Source organism: Mesoplodon mirus (assembly GCF_964341445.2).
Source record: "Mesoplodon mirus genome assembly, chromosome: 12".
NCBI lineage: Eukaryota > Metazoa > Chordata > Mammalia > Artiodactyla > Ziphiidae > Mesoplodon > Mesoplodon mirus.
The window spans coordinates 79,665,748-79,681,990 of record NC_138988.1 but is presented as its reverse complement, the minus strand read 5'-3'; the positions used below and the strand labels follow the sequence as shown (position 1 = coordinate 79,681,990).

The following is a 16,243-nucleotide window of genomic DNA, read 5'->3' as shown; positions in this document are numbered from 1 at the left end:
GGAATCTAGCCACGCCCCCAACGTCATCGGGAGCGCTCCCGCGAGAGTGCAATGAGATTGGCTGGAAAGAGGGTGGTGTCGGCCAACGCCCCCGTCCCGTCCCGCTGGCCTTTGCGTTTGCTTGGTCGCAGGCCCAGCTTTGGGGACCTTTTACTTGTAGGGCTGGGGGCGCTGAGGTCCAGCCGTCCTCTCCCGCAACCGCGGTCCGAGATAGGCCGACCCGTGAGTAAGACCGTGCACCTTGAGGCACGTCAGCCTTTCAAATCCCTCCATTCTTCAGACTCCTCTCTCCCCCCATACCTATCCTCTGAGCCTCTGTCTTTCCCTCCTCCCAGCCTCCCAACTTCCTCCTTCTTTACTTTACGACTGGGAAGGGATCCCACTCTCCTCTACTTGCTTCTTAGGTTTAGATTCTCCGCCGACCGCTCTCTTTCAGCGAGGGGGAGTCCGGAGGTATTGCAGGATAGAAGGTGCCTTTAATGTCCCAGAGGCCATGTCGCCATCTTCCTTGGCCCCCCAGGCACCCCGAAGTTTCTCTAGGCCGAGGGCGATTGTAGATTTCAGAGGGATGTGCTGGCTTCACAGCTGCCTTCCGTCTAGGCCGCGGTGATTGTGAGGGTTTTTTGTAAGAGGTGGCGGGAGTGGAAGTGTCTTTCTGTGTACAGATGAAGGTAAGGGTGAGAGGGGGAAAGACAGGTCTAAAGTTGACATGAAAGTGTAAATTACTAACTTGTTCTCATTTTTATCTTGAAAGAGCAATCCTTCATAAGCTCGAAACTCTGAATAATCTGTTTGTGTATGTGTGTCACATTGAAAATCATTTGAAGATTTTCTCCCAATATTTTCTTATGGTTAATGATTTATTTATGCTAATAGTACATTTAAATGGCATGTTATATGTTGTCCTCTCCAAGCTAGCTTCTCTTGAAGTATTAGTGCGGAACCACATGTAAACAAACTTGAAAGTTATTTGATTCAGAGCTGTATGTAGGTGTTTTACCCATATTTTTTGAGGGTGTGCTTCATCGTTGCTCTTTAATACATTCTAACCATCAGTGACTTATTATATTTGCTTTGCATGTTGCTTCTTTGGATGCTGAAGCCTCTCTTGATGGATATGAGGAGAATGCAGAAATCCTGTTGCCATCAGCAGAAGTTGTGTTCTTATCTAAAAGTGATGTCTATTTCCAACCGTTGCCAATTTGCCATGCAATTTTAGGAAGTCACTTATATAATATAAGGCTCTTTCCTATCATTTATCCAGGTTTAGAAAAGCCCTACCTGTATTTTGTGTGAAATGAGTTTGATATTATCTGTCTGCAATCTAGTCTCAGGCAGTTTTCAGATTATTTTTTATATCATTACTACCCTAATAGTTAAGTTATAAATTAATTATTTTTCTCACCCACCTTTTAAGCTGGTACCTATAGCTTATGGCTCACAAGAACTTGGATGACAAGGACCCCATGGATTTAATAGAATAAAAATCATTATAGTTAAAAAAAAAATAGGAATTGTTTTTGTTGTATTTCTGTTTCGACTTTGTTCTATTTACTTTTTTAACTAGTTGAACACATTGCATTTACAGTTTTTTATCTTTCACTTAATACTTTTTGAGCCTATCTCCTTTTTTAAGAAACCGTGCATAACATATTTTAAATTTTAACTTATGTATAATAACTTACAGATAAGTGCACATACCATAATTGTAAAATTTGAGGCATTTCCACAAATTGAACACATCTGTGTAATAGGAATTCAGATCTAGACCATCACCCCAAAGCTCCTTTCTTGCTCCCTTTCTCTCCTAGTCACCATACATAACCACTCTTCTGACTTCTGACATCAAAGATTAGTTTTGCTGAAGTCCTAAACATATTTTAATAGCTATATAAAATTCTATAATTTGTATATACTGTAATTCACTTATTTCTGCATTGTTAGATGTTTCTAAGTTTTCTTTACTACAAGTAAAACTATAGGGAACATGTATTTTATCTAGTAACTTTCCCAGGACTGATGGCCCTCAGTGGAATGGCATAATCATTTCAGAGACCTTTTGTGCATATTGCCAGTTTGCTTTTGGAAATAGTTAAATCAGTTAATACTCCCACCAGTGGATTGTCTTTTGTTTCACAACTCCCTAACAAATGTTGGGTATTCTTATTTTCTTTTAAGCTCCACTAAATTGATAGGTAAGAAATAGTATGGAAAATAGAATTTTAGGCTCACTTTGCTGTTGCCTTATCTACTACATGGCATGATGAATATATTGATAAAATTTGCAACTCAAAATCTTTTAAAATACTAGGCTCTACATATTGAGACTATATGACTCTGACAAGGATTTAGTAACTCAGGTGAACAGTTACTGCTTTTCTGTGTGGAATTTTGATCAAGCCACTTTATTTCTGTATTTCTCTGGACTTTAATTTCTACATCTGTAAAATGATGAAATCGGACTTAGTTACCTAAAGTGATGAAAAAGACTCTGCTAATTATGAGGAATATACAGCTCTGATGTTGGATCAGTTTATAGAATAGAGGAGAATATATATAGTATATGCAATTTTATATACGTGTGTTTTGTATAAACATAAAACATATCTTATATAAAGAAATATTTTATATGAACATTAAAAAAACGTTCTAATATATTGTAGTGTGGGAGATGATAGATGTATAAAGAGGGAAACAGAGCTCTGTGGTATGGATTACTGAAGAGGCCATTTAGCTGAGCTTGTAGTTTCAGGGACAGGCTGTGAGTATATTAGTTAAATGCTTCCTAGGTTTAAATGCTCTTCCGTGCCTCAGTTTCCTCATCTGTAAAATGGGGATAATATTAGTACCTATTTCTTGGTGGTGTTACGAGGATTAAAATTGCTGCTCTACATAAAGTCCTTAAGGAGTGCCTGTCACATAGAAAGCCGCGCATACTGGAGGTGATGCCTTAGCCAAAGAAGAGTGTCTAGGTCGATGGAAGAGCAAGAGCATGTCCTGGAACTTTGATGTATGCAGGGAACTGTAGGTAATCCAGTATTTCTAGAACACAAAAATGTGTAGAGGTCAAAGGCAGAGGTGATTCTGAGAGATAAGCAGGGATCAGGTCATGGGGCCCTTGAATACCTGTTTCGTTCACCACTTTTTTCTTCAGCGTCCAACACTGCCTGTCATAAAGTAGGTGTTAAATAAAAACCTTTTGAATGAAAAAGTTAGTTAGGAGGCAATGCTCGATCCTCTACGTGATGCAGAGCCTTTGAAAAATTTTACGAGAAGTGTGATACATGATCATATTTTCATTGGTGTCAGTGTGTGGAGTGGATGAGAGAGGTGGTAAGACTGGTCAGTAAAACCAACTAAGAGTCTCTTGAGGAAGAGGACTAGAACTAGAACAATGATAGCAATTGTGGAAAAGAGGGACCAGAGTTATAAGATATCAGGTGGAGGGAGCAGCAAAGGAGAAAAGATGAAATCATACTAATATACCCTTTCTTTCTCTTTTCCCTTTTCACCAAAAGCTCCTATTTTGCTGCTCTCTTATAAATACATATGCACTGTGTTTCTTTTTCTAGGTCAGTTCTTGTTCCTGTTGGGTGTTTTCCATGCTCCATCATGTTGAGGGCTAAGAGTCAGCTTTTTTTGCTTTCACCCTATCACCTGAAGCAGCTGAAAGAGTCATCAAGCTCCAGGCTTATATGGCAGCGACTTCTGCATCAGCAACAACCCCTTCACCCAGAATGGGCTGCCCTGGCTAAAAAGCAGCTGAAAGGCAAAAACCCGGAAGAACTAATATGGCACACCCCAGAGGGGATCTCCATAAAGCCTCTGTATTCCAGCAGGGATACCAAGGACTTACCTGAAGAACTTCCAGGAGTAAAGCCATTCACACGTGGGCCGTATCCCACCATGTACACCTTTAGGCCCTGGACCATCCGCCAGTATGCTGGTTTTAGTACTGTGGAAGAGAGCAATAAGTTCTATAAGGACAATATTAAGGGTGAGATTTTAGTGAGACGTAATATTTATGATCAAACATACACTTCCTCATCTTGGTTTTTTTGAAGATAGGCTGGTTAATCTCTATCAAGGTAATAGTCACTTTATAATTTTGTAGTTAAGGCTATACTCTGAAAAAAAATGAATGTTTTTCAACTTCCATGGTCAAAAAGATAGATGACCCAGAATAAAGTGCTAAATTCTTGAGAGTAAACAATACTTACATGCACATTGTGTAAAAGGAATTAGGTGAAGTGAAGCTGTATGAAGAAAAGAGACCTTGGCTTTGCCTTTGAGAAGATTTTACTTAAAACCATCAGGATAGGAATTGGAGGGGAAAATGGTTTAAGTGATGACCAAAGAAAGGAATAAACAAATGATCATGTACAAATTTTAGTTTTTTGCCTGGTTTTCGTAATTCTATTTCCCATAATATTTGAATGGTCAAGACAAGAATAAAAATAAATAAGCGAGCATACAAATACTAAATTATGTTAACTATATACAAACAGCCATATCTTTTCATGAATCTTAAATATATTTCTATCAAAAATTGTTAAGATAGGGCTTCACTGGTAGCACAGTGGTTAAGAATCCACCTGCCATTGCAGGAGACACAGGTTCGAGCCCTGGTCTGGGAAGATCTCACATACCACGTGGAGCACAACTAGGCCCGTGCACCACAACTAGTGAGCCTGCGCTCTAGAGCCCGCGAGCCACAACTGCTGAGCCTGCGTGCCACAACTAGTGAAGCCCATATGCCTAGAGCCTGTGCTCCACAACAAGAGAAGCCACCACAATAAGAAGCCTGCGCACCGCAACGAAGAGTAGCCCCTGCTCGCGGCAACTAGAGAAAGCCCGCGGGCAGCAACGAAGACCCAACACAGCCAGAAATAAATTAAAAATTTTTTTAAAATCGTTAAGATAAAAAAATCTTGAGATGGACATGAGATATATGACATGTTTGGTTCCATCTATCCTTTATTATAGTGAAGTCTGGAATTCACTTTGTACATTTTAGCACATGGGAAACAGCAGACTTTTAGTAGGAAAGTATTTAAGTTTGTTTTGAGCATAAAAAAGGTTTATTATAAAAGTATAATGTGATGAGATGAATCAACACTAAGTAGTGTTAAAGAAAATCAGTTTACTTTGATGCCAGACTCTAATCCTACATTATTTTTCTTTATATATTTAGCCGGTCAGCAGGGATTATCAGTTGCTTTTGATCTGGCAACTCATCGTGGCTATGATTCAGACAACCCTCGAGTTTGTGGTGACGTTGGAATGGCTGGAGTTGCTATTGACACTGTGGAAGATACCAAAATTCTTTTCAATGGAATTCCTTTAGAAAAAATGTCAGTTTCCATGACCATGAATGGAGCAGTTATTCCAGTTCTTGCAACTTTTATAGTAACTGGGGAAGAACAAGGTGTACCTAAAGAGAAACTTACTGGTACAATCCAAAATGATATACTAAAGGAGTTTATGGTCAGAAATACTTATATTTTTCCTCCAGAACCATCCATGAAAATTATTGCTGACATCTTCCAGTATACAGCAAAGGTATCCTTTGTGGTTATTATAGATTTTGCTGTAGTTCTTTGAATGTAGGAATTTTTATAAAATGCCATAGCCTAATTTGAATTTGGTAATTGAGTCAGAGTAATAGTTGTAGTATCGAGTCAGGGTGTGGGTTTTGTGTTTATGTGTGTGTATTGTTAGTTTTTATTTTTTGGTCTTTAATGTACTAGTTTTATGGTCTGTCATTACCTGTGGGAATCTGGGCAGTAGATATTTACTGTATTTTCTTTATTAAAATTTTTATTCTCTGATATTTGTTAGAATCAGGGAGGGCTCATAATCTATACTTCTTTTATTTCTCTCCAAAGTTCAGATCCAGTTGTGAATAGACACTGGTGTCAGACAGATGGGGATCAAAATATTAGCTTTATTTCTGCAAAAAACTGGATCAGAAGATAACACATCTGCAACCACAATGAGGTCCCTAATATTTCACCCCTGAACTAGGTTCATTTTCCCAAGATTGGTGGGAAAATAAGGTTCTTATAGTATTCCTATATTAGCAGCAATCCTTCTACAGGGAAACATAAAGCTTCTTCATTTCCTCTGAGTAATTCATTTATATTTTCCCCCATCATTCCCACTTTACTTTTTGCTGGCAATGCTCTCTTCTTACCTACCTTAAAATTAGACCATTATTTCATAGCAAAGGACACATCTCTCTTCCATCATCAAAGCTTTTTTAAAATCTCTTTACCTCTTGTAATTGCTGTTATCTCCAAACTCTTGCTAGCATTGCCTGCTCTCCTCATTTGATAAACTTTATACTTTTCAATTTTATTGCTTTTCATAGATTCCATCTGCTCACATGAATTGTATAGAATACACGCCTATCACCTTTTTCAATTTCAAGAACACGTGCACAGGAGGATTGATTTGAGCAGTATATGACAAACACACACATACACAAATAGCAGTAGCTTTAACTAAATAGGAGTCAATTCTGTTTCAACTGAAAAAAGTTGGAAGGTAGACTCAGGGTCTTGGTTGTATGGAAACACTGCAGTTGTGAGGATTCCAGCCTCCTTTCATTTGGCTTCTCTGTTGTTTGTGTGCCAGCTCATGATTAAGGAAGTAGGTGGGCCGGCTGTGTTTGTGTGGGGAGAGGGACCTAGCCCCTCTGATTAAAGGTGAACTTCTAGAAGGAACAAACCAAACTTCCACTTATATCTCAGTTGACACAAAGAGGGAAGATTGGAAATGTAGAACACTTTGGCACTGAATGTATGGTTCAGGTACAAGAGGAGAGTGGAGAATGGCTATTGGAGTGGATAGTACCAGTCTGCTGTTACGTACTTGGGCATTTAACCTTGTGAAACACTAATGTCATCTACAAGTTCAAAATTGCTTTATATAATCTTTCATATAAGTGATAAAAGTGCCAGTTTCAGATATGGATCAAGTATGTTATTTGAAGTAACTAAACTTTTATGTTGTTCCTCTAAAAAATATTTAATTGTGACAAAATACACATGACATAAAAATTACCATCTTAATCATTTCCAAGTATACAGTTCAGTGGCTTTAAGTACCTTCACGTTGTTGTGCAACCATCACCACCATCCATCTCCGGAATTCTTTACATCTTGCAAAAGTGAAACTCTGTACCTATTAAATAGTAACTTTCCATTCTCCCCTTCCTTCAGCCTCTGGCAACCACCATTCTACCTTGTGTTTCTATGAATATGACTACTCTAAGTACCTCATATAAGTGGAATCATACAGTATTTGTCTTTTTGTGTCTGGCTTATTTCACTTAGTGTAATGCCCTTAAGTTTCATCCATATTATAGCCTGTTTCAGAATTTACTTCCTTTTTAAAAAATTTATTTATTTTATTTATTTATTTTTAGCTGTGTTGGGTCTTCGTTGCTGTACGCGGGCTTTCTCTGGTTGCGGTGAGCGGGGGCTACTCTTCATTGTGGTGCGCGGGCTTCTCATTGCAGTGGCTTCTCTTGTTGCGGAACACGGGCTCTAGGCACGCAGGCTTCAGTAGTTGTGGCTTGTGGGCTCTAGAGTGAAGGCTAGGTAGTTGTGGCTCACGGGCTTAGTTGCTCCGCAGCAAGTGGGATCTTCCCGGACCAAGGCTTGAACCCATGTCCCCTGCATTGGCAGGCGGATTCTTAACCACTGCACCACCAGGGAAGCACAGAATTTACTTCCTTTTAAAGGCTGAATAATATTCCAATGTTCCCAGTGTTTCTACTATTCTTTTTTTTTTTGCGGTATGTGGGCCTCTCACTGTTGTGGCCTCTCCCGCTGCGAAGCACGGGCTCCAGACGCGCAGGCCCAGCAGCCATGGCTCACGGGCCCAGCCGCTCCGCGGCATGCGGGATCCTCCCAGACCAGGGCACGAACCCGTGTCCCCTGCATCGGCAGGCGGACTCCCAACCACTGCGCCACCAGGGAAGCCCGTTTCTACTATTCTTAAAAAAATTCTACTATTAAACTCCTCTGAGTAAAGAAGCACATGTTTGTTTCCTTCTCATTTGTAACTCCAAATATATTCAAGTAGTCTCTCAATTCCATGTAATTCAATCCCCTTATTGCTTTTGTGATGAACATTTTTCAAGAACTCTTGGTTAGTTATAAATAAAATATTTACAAATGTAAAATACAGATAATCCATACCATACACTAGCAACAGCTAACTTTTTATGAATACTTACTGTGTACTGACATAATACTGTACTAAGTTGTTTAGATGAATCGTTTCTTTTAATCCTACAACAATTCCATGAGGAAGGTAGAGTTTTTATCTCTATTTTATAGTTTAGGAAACCAAGGGATAACAAGGTTGAGAAACTTGCCTACAGTTTCTGTCTAGTTAAGTGACATGACTAGAATTTGAGCACTCTGACTTGAGTCCATGTTCTGAACCAACTGTAATGAGAGTCTGATTTAGTTTTTATTATTTTATCTTTGGTTAATTCTTGGAAGGATAATAGTTTTTTGGTTCTGCAGGTTCTGTGTGATATGTACCCCACCTAACGTGACATTTTAGGGGGATAGTGGATTAGTGGTTGTGGTAGAAGGAAGCTGTCTGAATTATCCTTAGCATTAAATGTCACAGTAAATCAAACTGAAATCTTTGATTTTTAAGCCATGCATTTTTTCCTGTTTTGATATATAGTACTAGCACTGAACCATTTTCTTTTTTTACCCACTGTGTACTTATTCATATTCAATGAGTTCATTCAAATAAGATAATTAATAACTAGTTAATAATAATTAAATTTATACATCTTCAGCAGATTCTTCCAAAGATTTGAGGTCTTAGGACTTCTTATGAGGTCGAAGTCATGAGTTTGGAATTAAAGATGTCATCATTCAGTTCTTGGGCCAAAGGTTACATTCCTAACCTCAGCCAGCTAATTTCAGAGTTTAACTTTTGGTGCTAAATGATGGTTGGTGATTCTTTTTCACTAGAAAAATAAAACAGGTACAGTCCTTACAGTGGTTCATTGGATCAGCCATTTTAATTGGAAAGTGAATTGAATGCAACTAAACATTAAATATTTTCAGTTAATATTATGACCTAGTATATCTGAATCGAATATCATAAAAATAATATTGTCTTTTAGAAGATAAATTTAATAGAACCTTTCTTATATTTTTATTTACAGTTGTATTTTTTTATTGTTTTATATAGCACATGCCAAAATTTAATTCAATTTCAATTAGTGGATACCATATGCAGGAAGCAGGAGCTGATGCCATTCTGGAACTGGCCTATACTGTAGCAGATGGGTTGGAGTACTGTAGAACTGGACTCCAAGCTGGCCTGACAATTGATGAATTTGCACCAAGGTGAGTAAATTAAACTCAAATATTGCCTCAACATTAAGAAAGTTCACAGAACCATTTTATCAGTGTATAGCAAAATATATATATATATATATATATATATTTTTTTTTTTTTTTTTTTTTTTTTTTTTTTTTTGCTGTACGCAGACCTCTCACTGTTGTGGCCTCTCCCGTTTTGGACCACAGGCTCCAGACGTGCAGGCTCAGCGGCCATGGCTCACGGGCCTAGCTGCTCCGCGGCATGTGGGATCTTCCCAGACCGGGGCACAAACCCGTGTCCCCTGCATTGGCAGGTGGACTCTCATCCACTGCGCCACCAGGGAAGCCCACAAAATATATTGATAAAAATGAATTTGTATATATAAATATACCAGATTTTTTTTATGTTTTATCTGAGTGATAAAGAGGGAATAAGCCAATACTGTTTATAATTAAAATTCAGAATTAAATTTGACTGTACTTCTTAGTAAATTAGAGGAATTTTGGCCTCTGCTGTTCAGAGAACACAATTAATTGGCACATTTGACAAATAATATTAAAATGTAAATATGGTTTTCAAGACAGATTTGCTTTTGTTCTTTTAATATTTCCATTTTAAAATACAGAAGTCATCTATTATTACAGGTTTAAGGTTACTGAAGTACATATGCTTTGATTTTAATTCAAACTAAGTAGCTTGAAATAAAAATCTGAGCTTTTTCTGTGCATGTGTGTGTGTATGTGATACAATTAATTTCCATTTTATAATCAAATTCTGGACTTTACTATTTTAGGTTGTCTTTCTTCTGGGGAATTGGGATGAACTTTTATATGGAAATAGCAAAAATGAGAGCTGGGAGAAGACTCTGGGCTCACTTAATAGAGAAAATGTTTAAGCCTAAAAACTCTAAATCTCTTCTTCTAAGAGCACATTGCCAGACATCAGGATGGTCACTTACTGAGCAAGTATGTATAACATTTAAAGTGTAGAATTTTAGTAAAGTCATATATTTTCTTCTAAGCAGTTTGGCATAGTCAAGAAACAGGTTTAAGAACTTATCTGCTAATATTTGAAAATCATAATTATTCTGAAGCATAATGCATACTTATATTTGTTTTTACAGAAATTATAATAAATAAATAAAATTGGCCCCCTCTGTTGGTTAACAATATAAAATCATTTAAATCTTAGCTTACATGTAGGGCTGTGTATTTTACTTTTTTTAAAGTAAAAAAATGTGATGATGAGGAAGAAGTACAAATTGTAATTTAAGTAATATTGTCTTAAATAATTTTAATGGTTAAAATTCTTAACACAAAACTTCCTCATTAAAATTTGATTTTATACATACAAATTTTTTTATTATAGTTGTGTTTAAATAAGCATGCATGCAAACAAACAATTTAAAAACTATTATCACTTGGGTAATCTATTTAAATTTCATTTCATTAAAAAATTATGTGGTGGTGATCTTTTTTAACATGCATTTTCTTTACATATTAAATTATTTTGATACATTAAAATAATTTATAACTTTAAAGTTACATTGCTTTTATAAATTTAAAACAAATAAAAACTAGTAGTCTCCATATTAAATATGATTTCAGGTACTTATAAATGGAGAAATATAGATTTCAGAGTTGGAAAGAACTTTGGTAATTGTTTTTGACTTAGCCTCCTCATTTTTACAGCTAAGGAAGCTGAAGTTCAGAAAGGTCCAACGACTTGCCCAAATCACAGTTAGGAACAGAATGAACTAGAAGTCATATTTCTTGTCTTATAGTCCATTGTTCATCTGTTTTATTAATCATTTATTAATAAATCATTGCCAGTTTTGTGCATCTCATTAAGGTAGATACTTCAAGGTATACAATAATTAAGAGATAGTGAATTATGAAATGAAGTATGTTAATAATCTAAGTAGACAAAGTATACCTTCGTGATGCACTTACAGAAGACTATTTAGGCAATACAAAAATAAGCACAACAAATACTTCATATTTCAGATGATTATAAGAGGCAATGTTTTAGTGCCTAAGCACAGACTAGATCCTTTGGCTCTTAATCCTAAGTCTGGTTTGTTTACTAATTTGTCTAAATTTATTAGATATTCTGAAGACAATACAGACTGGCAAAGAAAGTATGCATCCGCCACTGCTTAATCATTGTCATCTTTTACGGCTGCAATATATATCAATTGTTGCCTTGTTTTGTTTTGTTTTTTTGCCTTTTACTAAATGTTTTAGGATCCTTACAATAACATCATTCGTACCGCAGTAGAAGCAATGGCAGCAGTGTTTGGAGGGACTCAGTCTTTGCACACAAATTCTTTTGATGAAGCCCTGGGTTTGCCAACTGTGAAAAGTGCTCGAATTGCCAGGAACACGCAAATCATTATTCAAGAAGAATCTGGGATTCCTAAAGTGGCTGATCCTTGGGGAGGTTCATATATGATGGAATCTCTCACAAATGATGTTTATGATGCTGCCTTGAAGGTCAGTTTCTCCTCTTTGAAACTTTGTTTATAAGATTTACAGATTTATAAAGATTTATAGATTTTTGATTTATAAATCAAATCATTTATAGATTTATATCAAGATTTATAAAGTGTTTCAGAGAAAAGGGAATTTTAGATTTGACTTTATAGTATTTAAAACTGAAACTTAATTTAAAAATACATTTGTATTTGTACTAAAGTATTTTATTTCAAAGAGTTAAAAAGACAACTAATGTTAAAAGACTATAACAAAAAAGCAGTCCTTTCTCCTCCACTTGCTTGTTTTCCTGCTTCCTTGAGTCAGCTACATCTTTTTGTTTGTTTTTATCTCCATGTTTTAAAATTACATGTGTATACTGTTTGTTCTAATTCAATCAATTTTAGACCTTATCTACTGCTTTGCTGGTATGGTAGCTTTGTATTTTAGCTGGATCTTGTCCCTTCTTTCCTTTGTCCCTTATTACCAATATAATTATATCTCAATGTAAATCCTTCCTGAAGTCCTCTATATTCTCATTTGATTTAGACTGGTTTCTCTCTAGACCGTTGCTGTCCTTGACCTTCCCTTTGTCATTATTGTCAGAATCCTTTTCACCTCTGCTATGTTGAATCTGTGTCCTGAATCCTGTCTCTTTGTTGATTATCTCTTGTTATTTTGAAGCACATCTTATGGGAACTTCCTAAAAATGGTGCATGGGAGATGAATTAGTTGAAACTTTGGATGTTTGAAAATGTCTTTATTCTACTTTCATATTTAATTGATAGTCTGTGTTTGAAATTTTTCATTTGGGAGTCTGTAAGCAAATTTGTAAGCATTCACCTACTTTTTATTCTAGCTTTCAATATTTCTGTTCAGAAATCTGATGCTAGTCTCACTCAGGATGTTTCTTTCTGAAAGTTTCAGGATCTCTTCTTTATTTTTGTCTTGATGTACCTTGGTGTGTGTATTTTTTCCTGCACTGTCCCGTTTGGTGGACATTTTTCACCTGGCCCCTTTTTCATGTTCTCATAGCTCTGGGAAATTTGTCATGTATTATTTCTTTGATAATTTCTCTCCACTCATTTTCCTTTGGTTTCTCTTTTTAGAACTTATGGTTATCAGGTAAGGACCTCCTTAAATGATTTCTGACATTTTTATCTGTTCTATAATACATCTTTGAGTTTTTTTTCTGGTTTTTTGGAGAGTCATCACCTTTATCTTTCTACTTAAATACTTTAAAATTTATATATCGTATTTTTAATTTCTGAGAGCTCACTTTTGTTTTCTAATTTTTCCTCTTGCATTCATACTAGTTGTTTCATTATTACAGAATCTCTTCTTCTTTTTCTGAGGATCATTATATTTTTTGAAGTTTTCTTTTATATCCTGTATTGTCACTTTTTCCTCTGTGTGCCTTTTTGTTTGCAATCTTATCATTCAGAATGTAGGTTTTTATTTCAGTAAGACATCTTATCCTTGCCTCTCCCTGTACCTGATGTTTCATAGTCCATTGCTTCTCTAGTTCAGTAAATTTTGGTTTTCCTGACAGAATGGGAGAGAGGTAGTTGCAAATTCTCAAGTAGTCCCCTTCTTTTTTAGCTTCCTGGAAGATTCTTGGCTTCTGTTGAATCCAGTACAGGTTCTTCTTTCTTGAATCCATCAGCAGAAAGCCAGTTTGACCTTGCTCCTATCTACGAAATCATATTCCGTTCCACCATCCATTTTCCACTGTCTCATGTATATATGAGGCTGTGATTGAAGATTTAGGTATTTCTTGATGTCAGTAATGCTAGAGTTATATCATTACTCTGCTGCTCAAATCAAAAAATAAAATGGCACTTTGAAGTATACTTTTTAGAGTATTTATGTAACCATGAAAACTTTATTTATGTAATTAAAAATAAAAATTACAGAATTAGTGTTATCTTTAGTTGGCTTCTGAGACTTGAGCGAGAAATTTTTGTGTTTTCCAAAATATACTTGTTAGTTTATCTGTTGTCTTTTTAAATAATTTTAAGCACAGAATGTCTTTTTTCTTATTGATATATTTGGCATATTAAGATTGTGTTAGGGCCTCCCTGGTGGCGCAGTGGTTGAGAGTCCGCCTGCCGATGCAGGGGATGCGGGTTCGTGCCCCGGTCTGGGAGGATCCCATATGCCGCGGAGCGGCTGGGCCCGTGAGCCATGGCCGCTGGGCCTGCGCGTCCGGAGCCTGTGCTCCGCAACGGGAGAGGCCACAACAGTGAGAGGCCCGCATACCGCAAAAAAAAAAAAAAAAAAAAGATTGTGTTAGTTTATGTACAACGTAAGGATTTAATATACGTATATATTGTGAAAGGATTATCAGAATAAGTTCAGTTAACATCCATTACTACACACAGTTACAGATATTTTTTCTTGTGATGAGAACTTTTGAGATCTATCTCTTAGCAACTTTCAAATATATAATACAGCATTATTAACTCTGCAGAATTTCTAATTAATGCTCTGTTGTTAATTCTTTTCTTATGAAACATTAAATTTACCACTAAAATAGTTTATAATTTTATTAACATTAGTAATTATATAACATAACACATACGTATTGTTTATTAAAATATTTTCATCTTCTCTTCTAGTTTTATTAATCTGTTTTTCCTTGTTAGCTCATTAATGAAATTGAAGAGATGGGTGGAATGGCCAAAGCTGTAGCAGAGGGAATACCTAAACTTCGAATCGAAGAATGTGCTGCCCGAAGACAAGCTAGAATAGATTCTGGTAAGATAAAGTAGAGAGTTTATATGTGAAATCCAGTATTTAAAAAGAAATATTGGGGCTTCCCTGGTGGCGCAGTGGTTGAGAGTCTGCCTGCCAGTGCAGGGGATGCGGGTTCGAGCCCTGGTCTGGGAGGATCCCACATGCCGTGGAGCAACTGGGCCCGTGAGCCACAGCTGCTGAGCCTGCGTGTCTGGAGCTTGTGCTCCACGGCGGGAGAGGCCACAGCAGTGAGAGGCCCGCGCACCTCGATGCGGAGTGGCCCCCGCTCGCCGCAACTAGAGAAAGCCCTCACGCAGAAACGAAGACCCAACACAACCCAAAATAAATAAATAAATAAAATGACATAAATTATATTAAAAAAAGAAATATTAATTTCTGTTTGAAGATAACATATAAAGTTAGTAAAACAAAAATTATAGAAAAATGAAACTTGGATAAAATGTTTCTCATGAATCTATATGTATCTATCTCTGTGTTTGTATTTTTGCATGCCTGGATGCACATAAGCAAACATAGGTACAAAGTATGTGTGGAGGTTTGCCCATTTTTTATGTGTATATATGTGGGTAGATAACTCCACCATTTTGAAGATGACATTATTATTGGTCATTGTGCTCTGCATTGGACTATTCATTTATTTATTCATTCAATCAGCCAATACTTTTTTAGTCTTTAGTATTTGAGACATTGTGCTCTGTCTGGGCATACAACTGTGAATGGGACAGACATGGTCTCTACACCCATAGAGCTTACAATTTGGTAAGAGAGAGGGAGAAAATGAACAAGTAAACAAATAAATAGACAAAATAATTATGGATTATGGTAAGTTTTATGAAGAAAATAAGAAAAGAGGTATATCCTGAGGTAGGATATACCTTTTTTCTTGGCGGGATGTCTTTAGCTAGAGTAATAATCTGGTAGTTTGAGGCAAAATATATTTATAGTGTTAAGGAAATATAATTTGTAATTCTGGTAGGTATTTTTTGTTTAAAAGTGATTGGCTGTAAGAGGATTCAAGAAAATATTAGAAAAGCCATTGCATGTTTGTCTTCTACCTTATAAATCTTAGTTGGTAGCTGCTATTACAGTTTTAATTTTGTAGTGTTAGAAGAGAGTTTATCAGAAACTCTGGGAAAGCATATAGTTTGGGTGAATAATCAAAGCCCTCCCTTACAGAGATTCTGATATATACCTGTCTTTTCCCCTCCTATCCCCATTCCATATTGGTATTCACTGATCTATATTGAAATTTCATTAAGAGTAAGAATACTACTTAAAAATATCAAACTTATAAGGAAAATATGTGTGGTGATCAGAGCATTACTGTTAGACAGTTATTTGTGAATAGAATCTACATATTATTTTCCTCTGGGAGATTAACAGGTTCTGAAGTAATTGTTGGAGTAAATAAGTACCAGTTGGAAAAAGAAGAATCTGTGGATGTTCTGGCAATTGATAATACTTCAGTGCGTAACAAGCAGATTGAAAAACTTAACAAGGTAATAACAGCTGTCATATTTTGAGCATTTTCTGTGTGCTGGGCACTGTCCAAGCCCTCATGCTGTCCTGCTGCATTGTTAGAACCACCATATGAAGTGTGTATTATTTCCCAACATTTTAAAGGTAAGGAAACTAAAGATAAG

At 36.4% G+C, this 16,243-nt stretch overlaps 1 protein-coding gene across 2 annotated transcripts in view; it reads left to right on the top strand.

Moving 5' to 3' along the window:
* The first annotated feature begins 68 nt into the window (after window positions 1–68).
* The window catches only part of MMUT (methylmalonyl-CoA mutase), a 28,316-nt gene continuing 12,141 nt past the window's right edge, over window positions 69–16,243 (top strand). Inside the window, exons 1-8 of one of the 2 annotated variants that reach the window (XM_082639657.1) lie at window positions 69–246; window positions 3,573–3,997; window positions 5,195–5,562; window positions 9,232–9,389; window positions 10,160–10,331; window positions 11,613–11,861; window positions 14,489–14,600; window positions 15,984–16,099. In XM_082639657.1, coding sequence (XP_082495783.1) covers window positions 3,613–3,997; window positions 5,195–5,562; window positions 9,232–9,389; window positions 10,160–10,331; window positions 11,613–11,861; window positions 14,489–14,600; window positions 15,984–16,099 — 1,560 coding nt within the window. In that variant the 5' untranslated portion in view covers window positions 69–246; window positions 3,573–3,612. The remainder of the gene's footprint in view (window positions 247–3,572; window positions 3,998–5,194; window positions 5,563–9,231; window positions 9,390–10,159; window positions 10,332–11,612; window positions 11,862–14,488; window positions 14,601–15,983; window positions 16,100–16,243) is intronic. The other variant, XM_082639656.1, reaches the window with a different exon arrangement.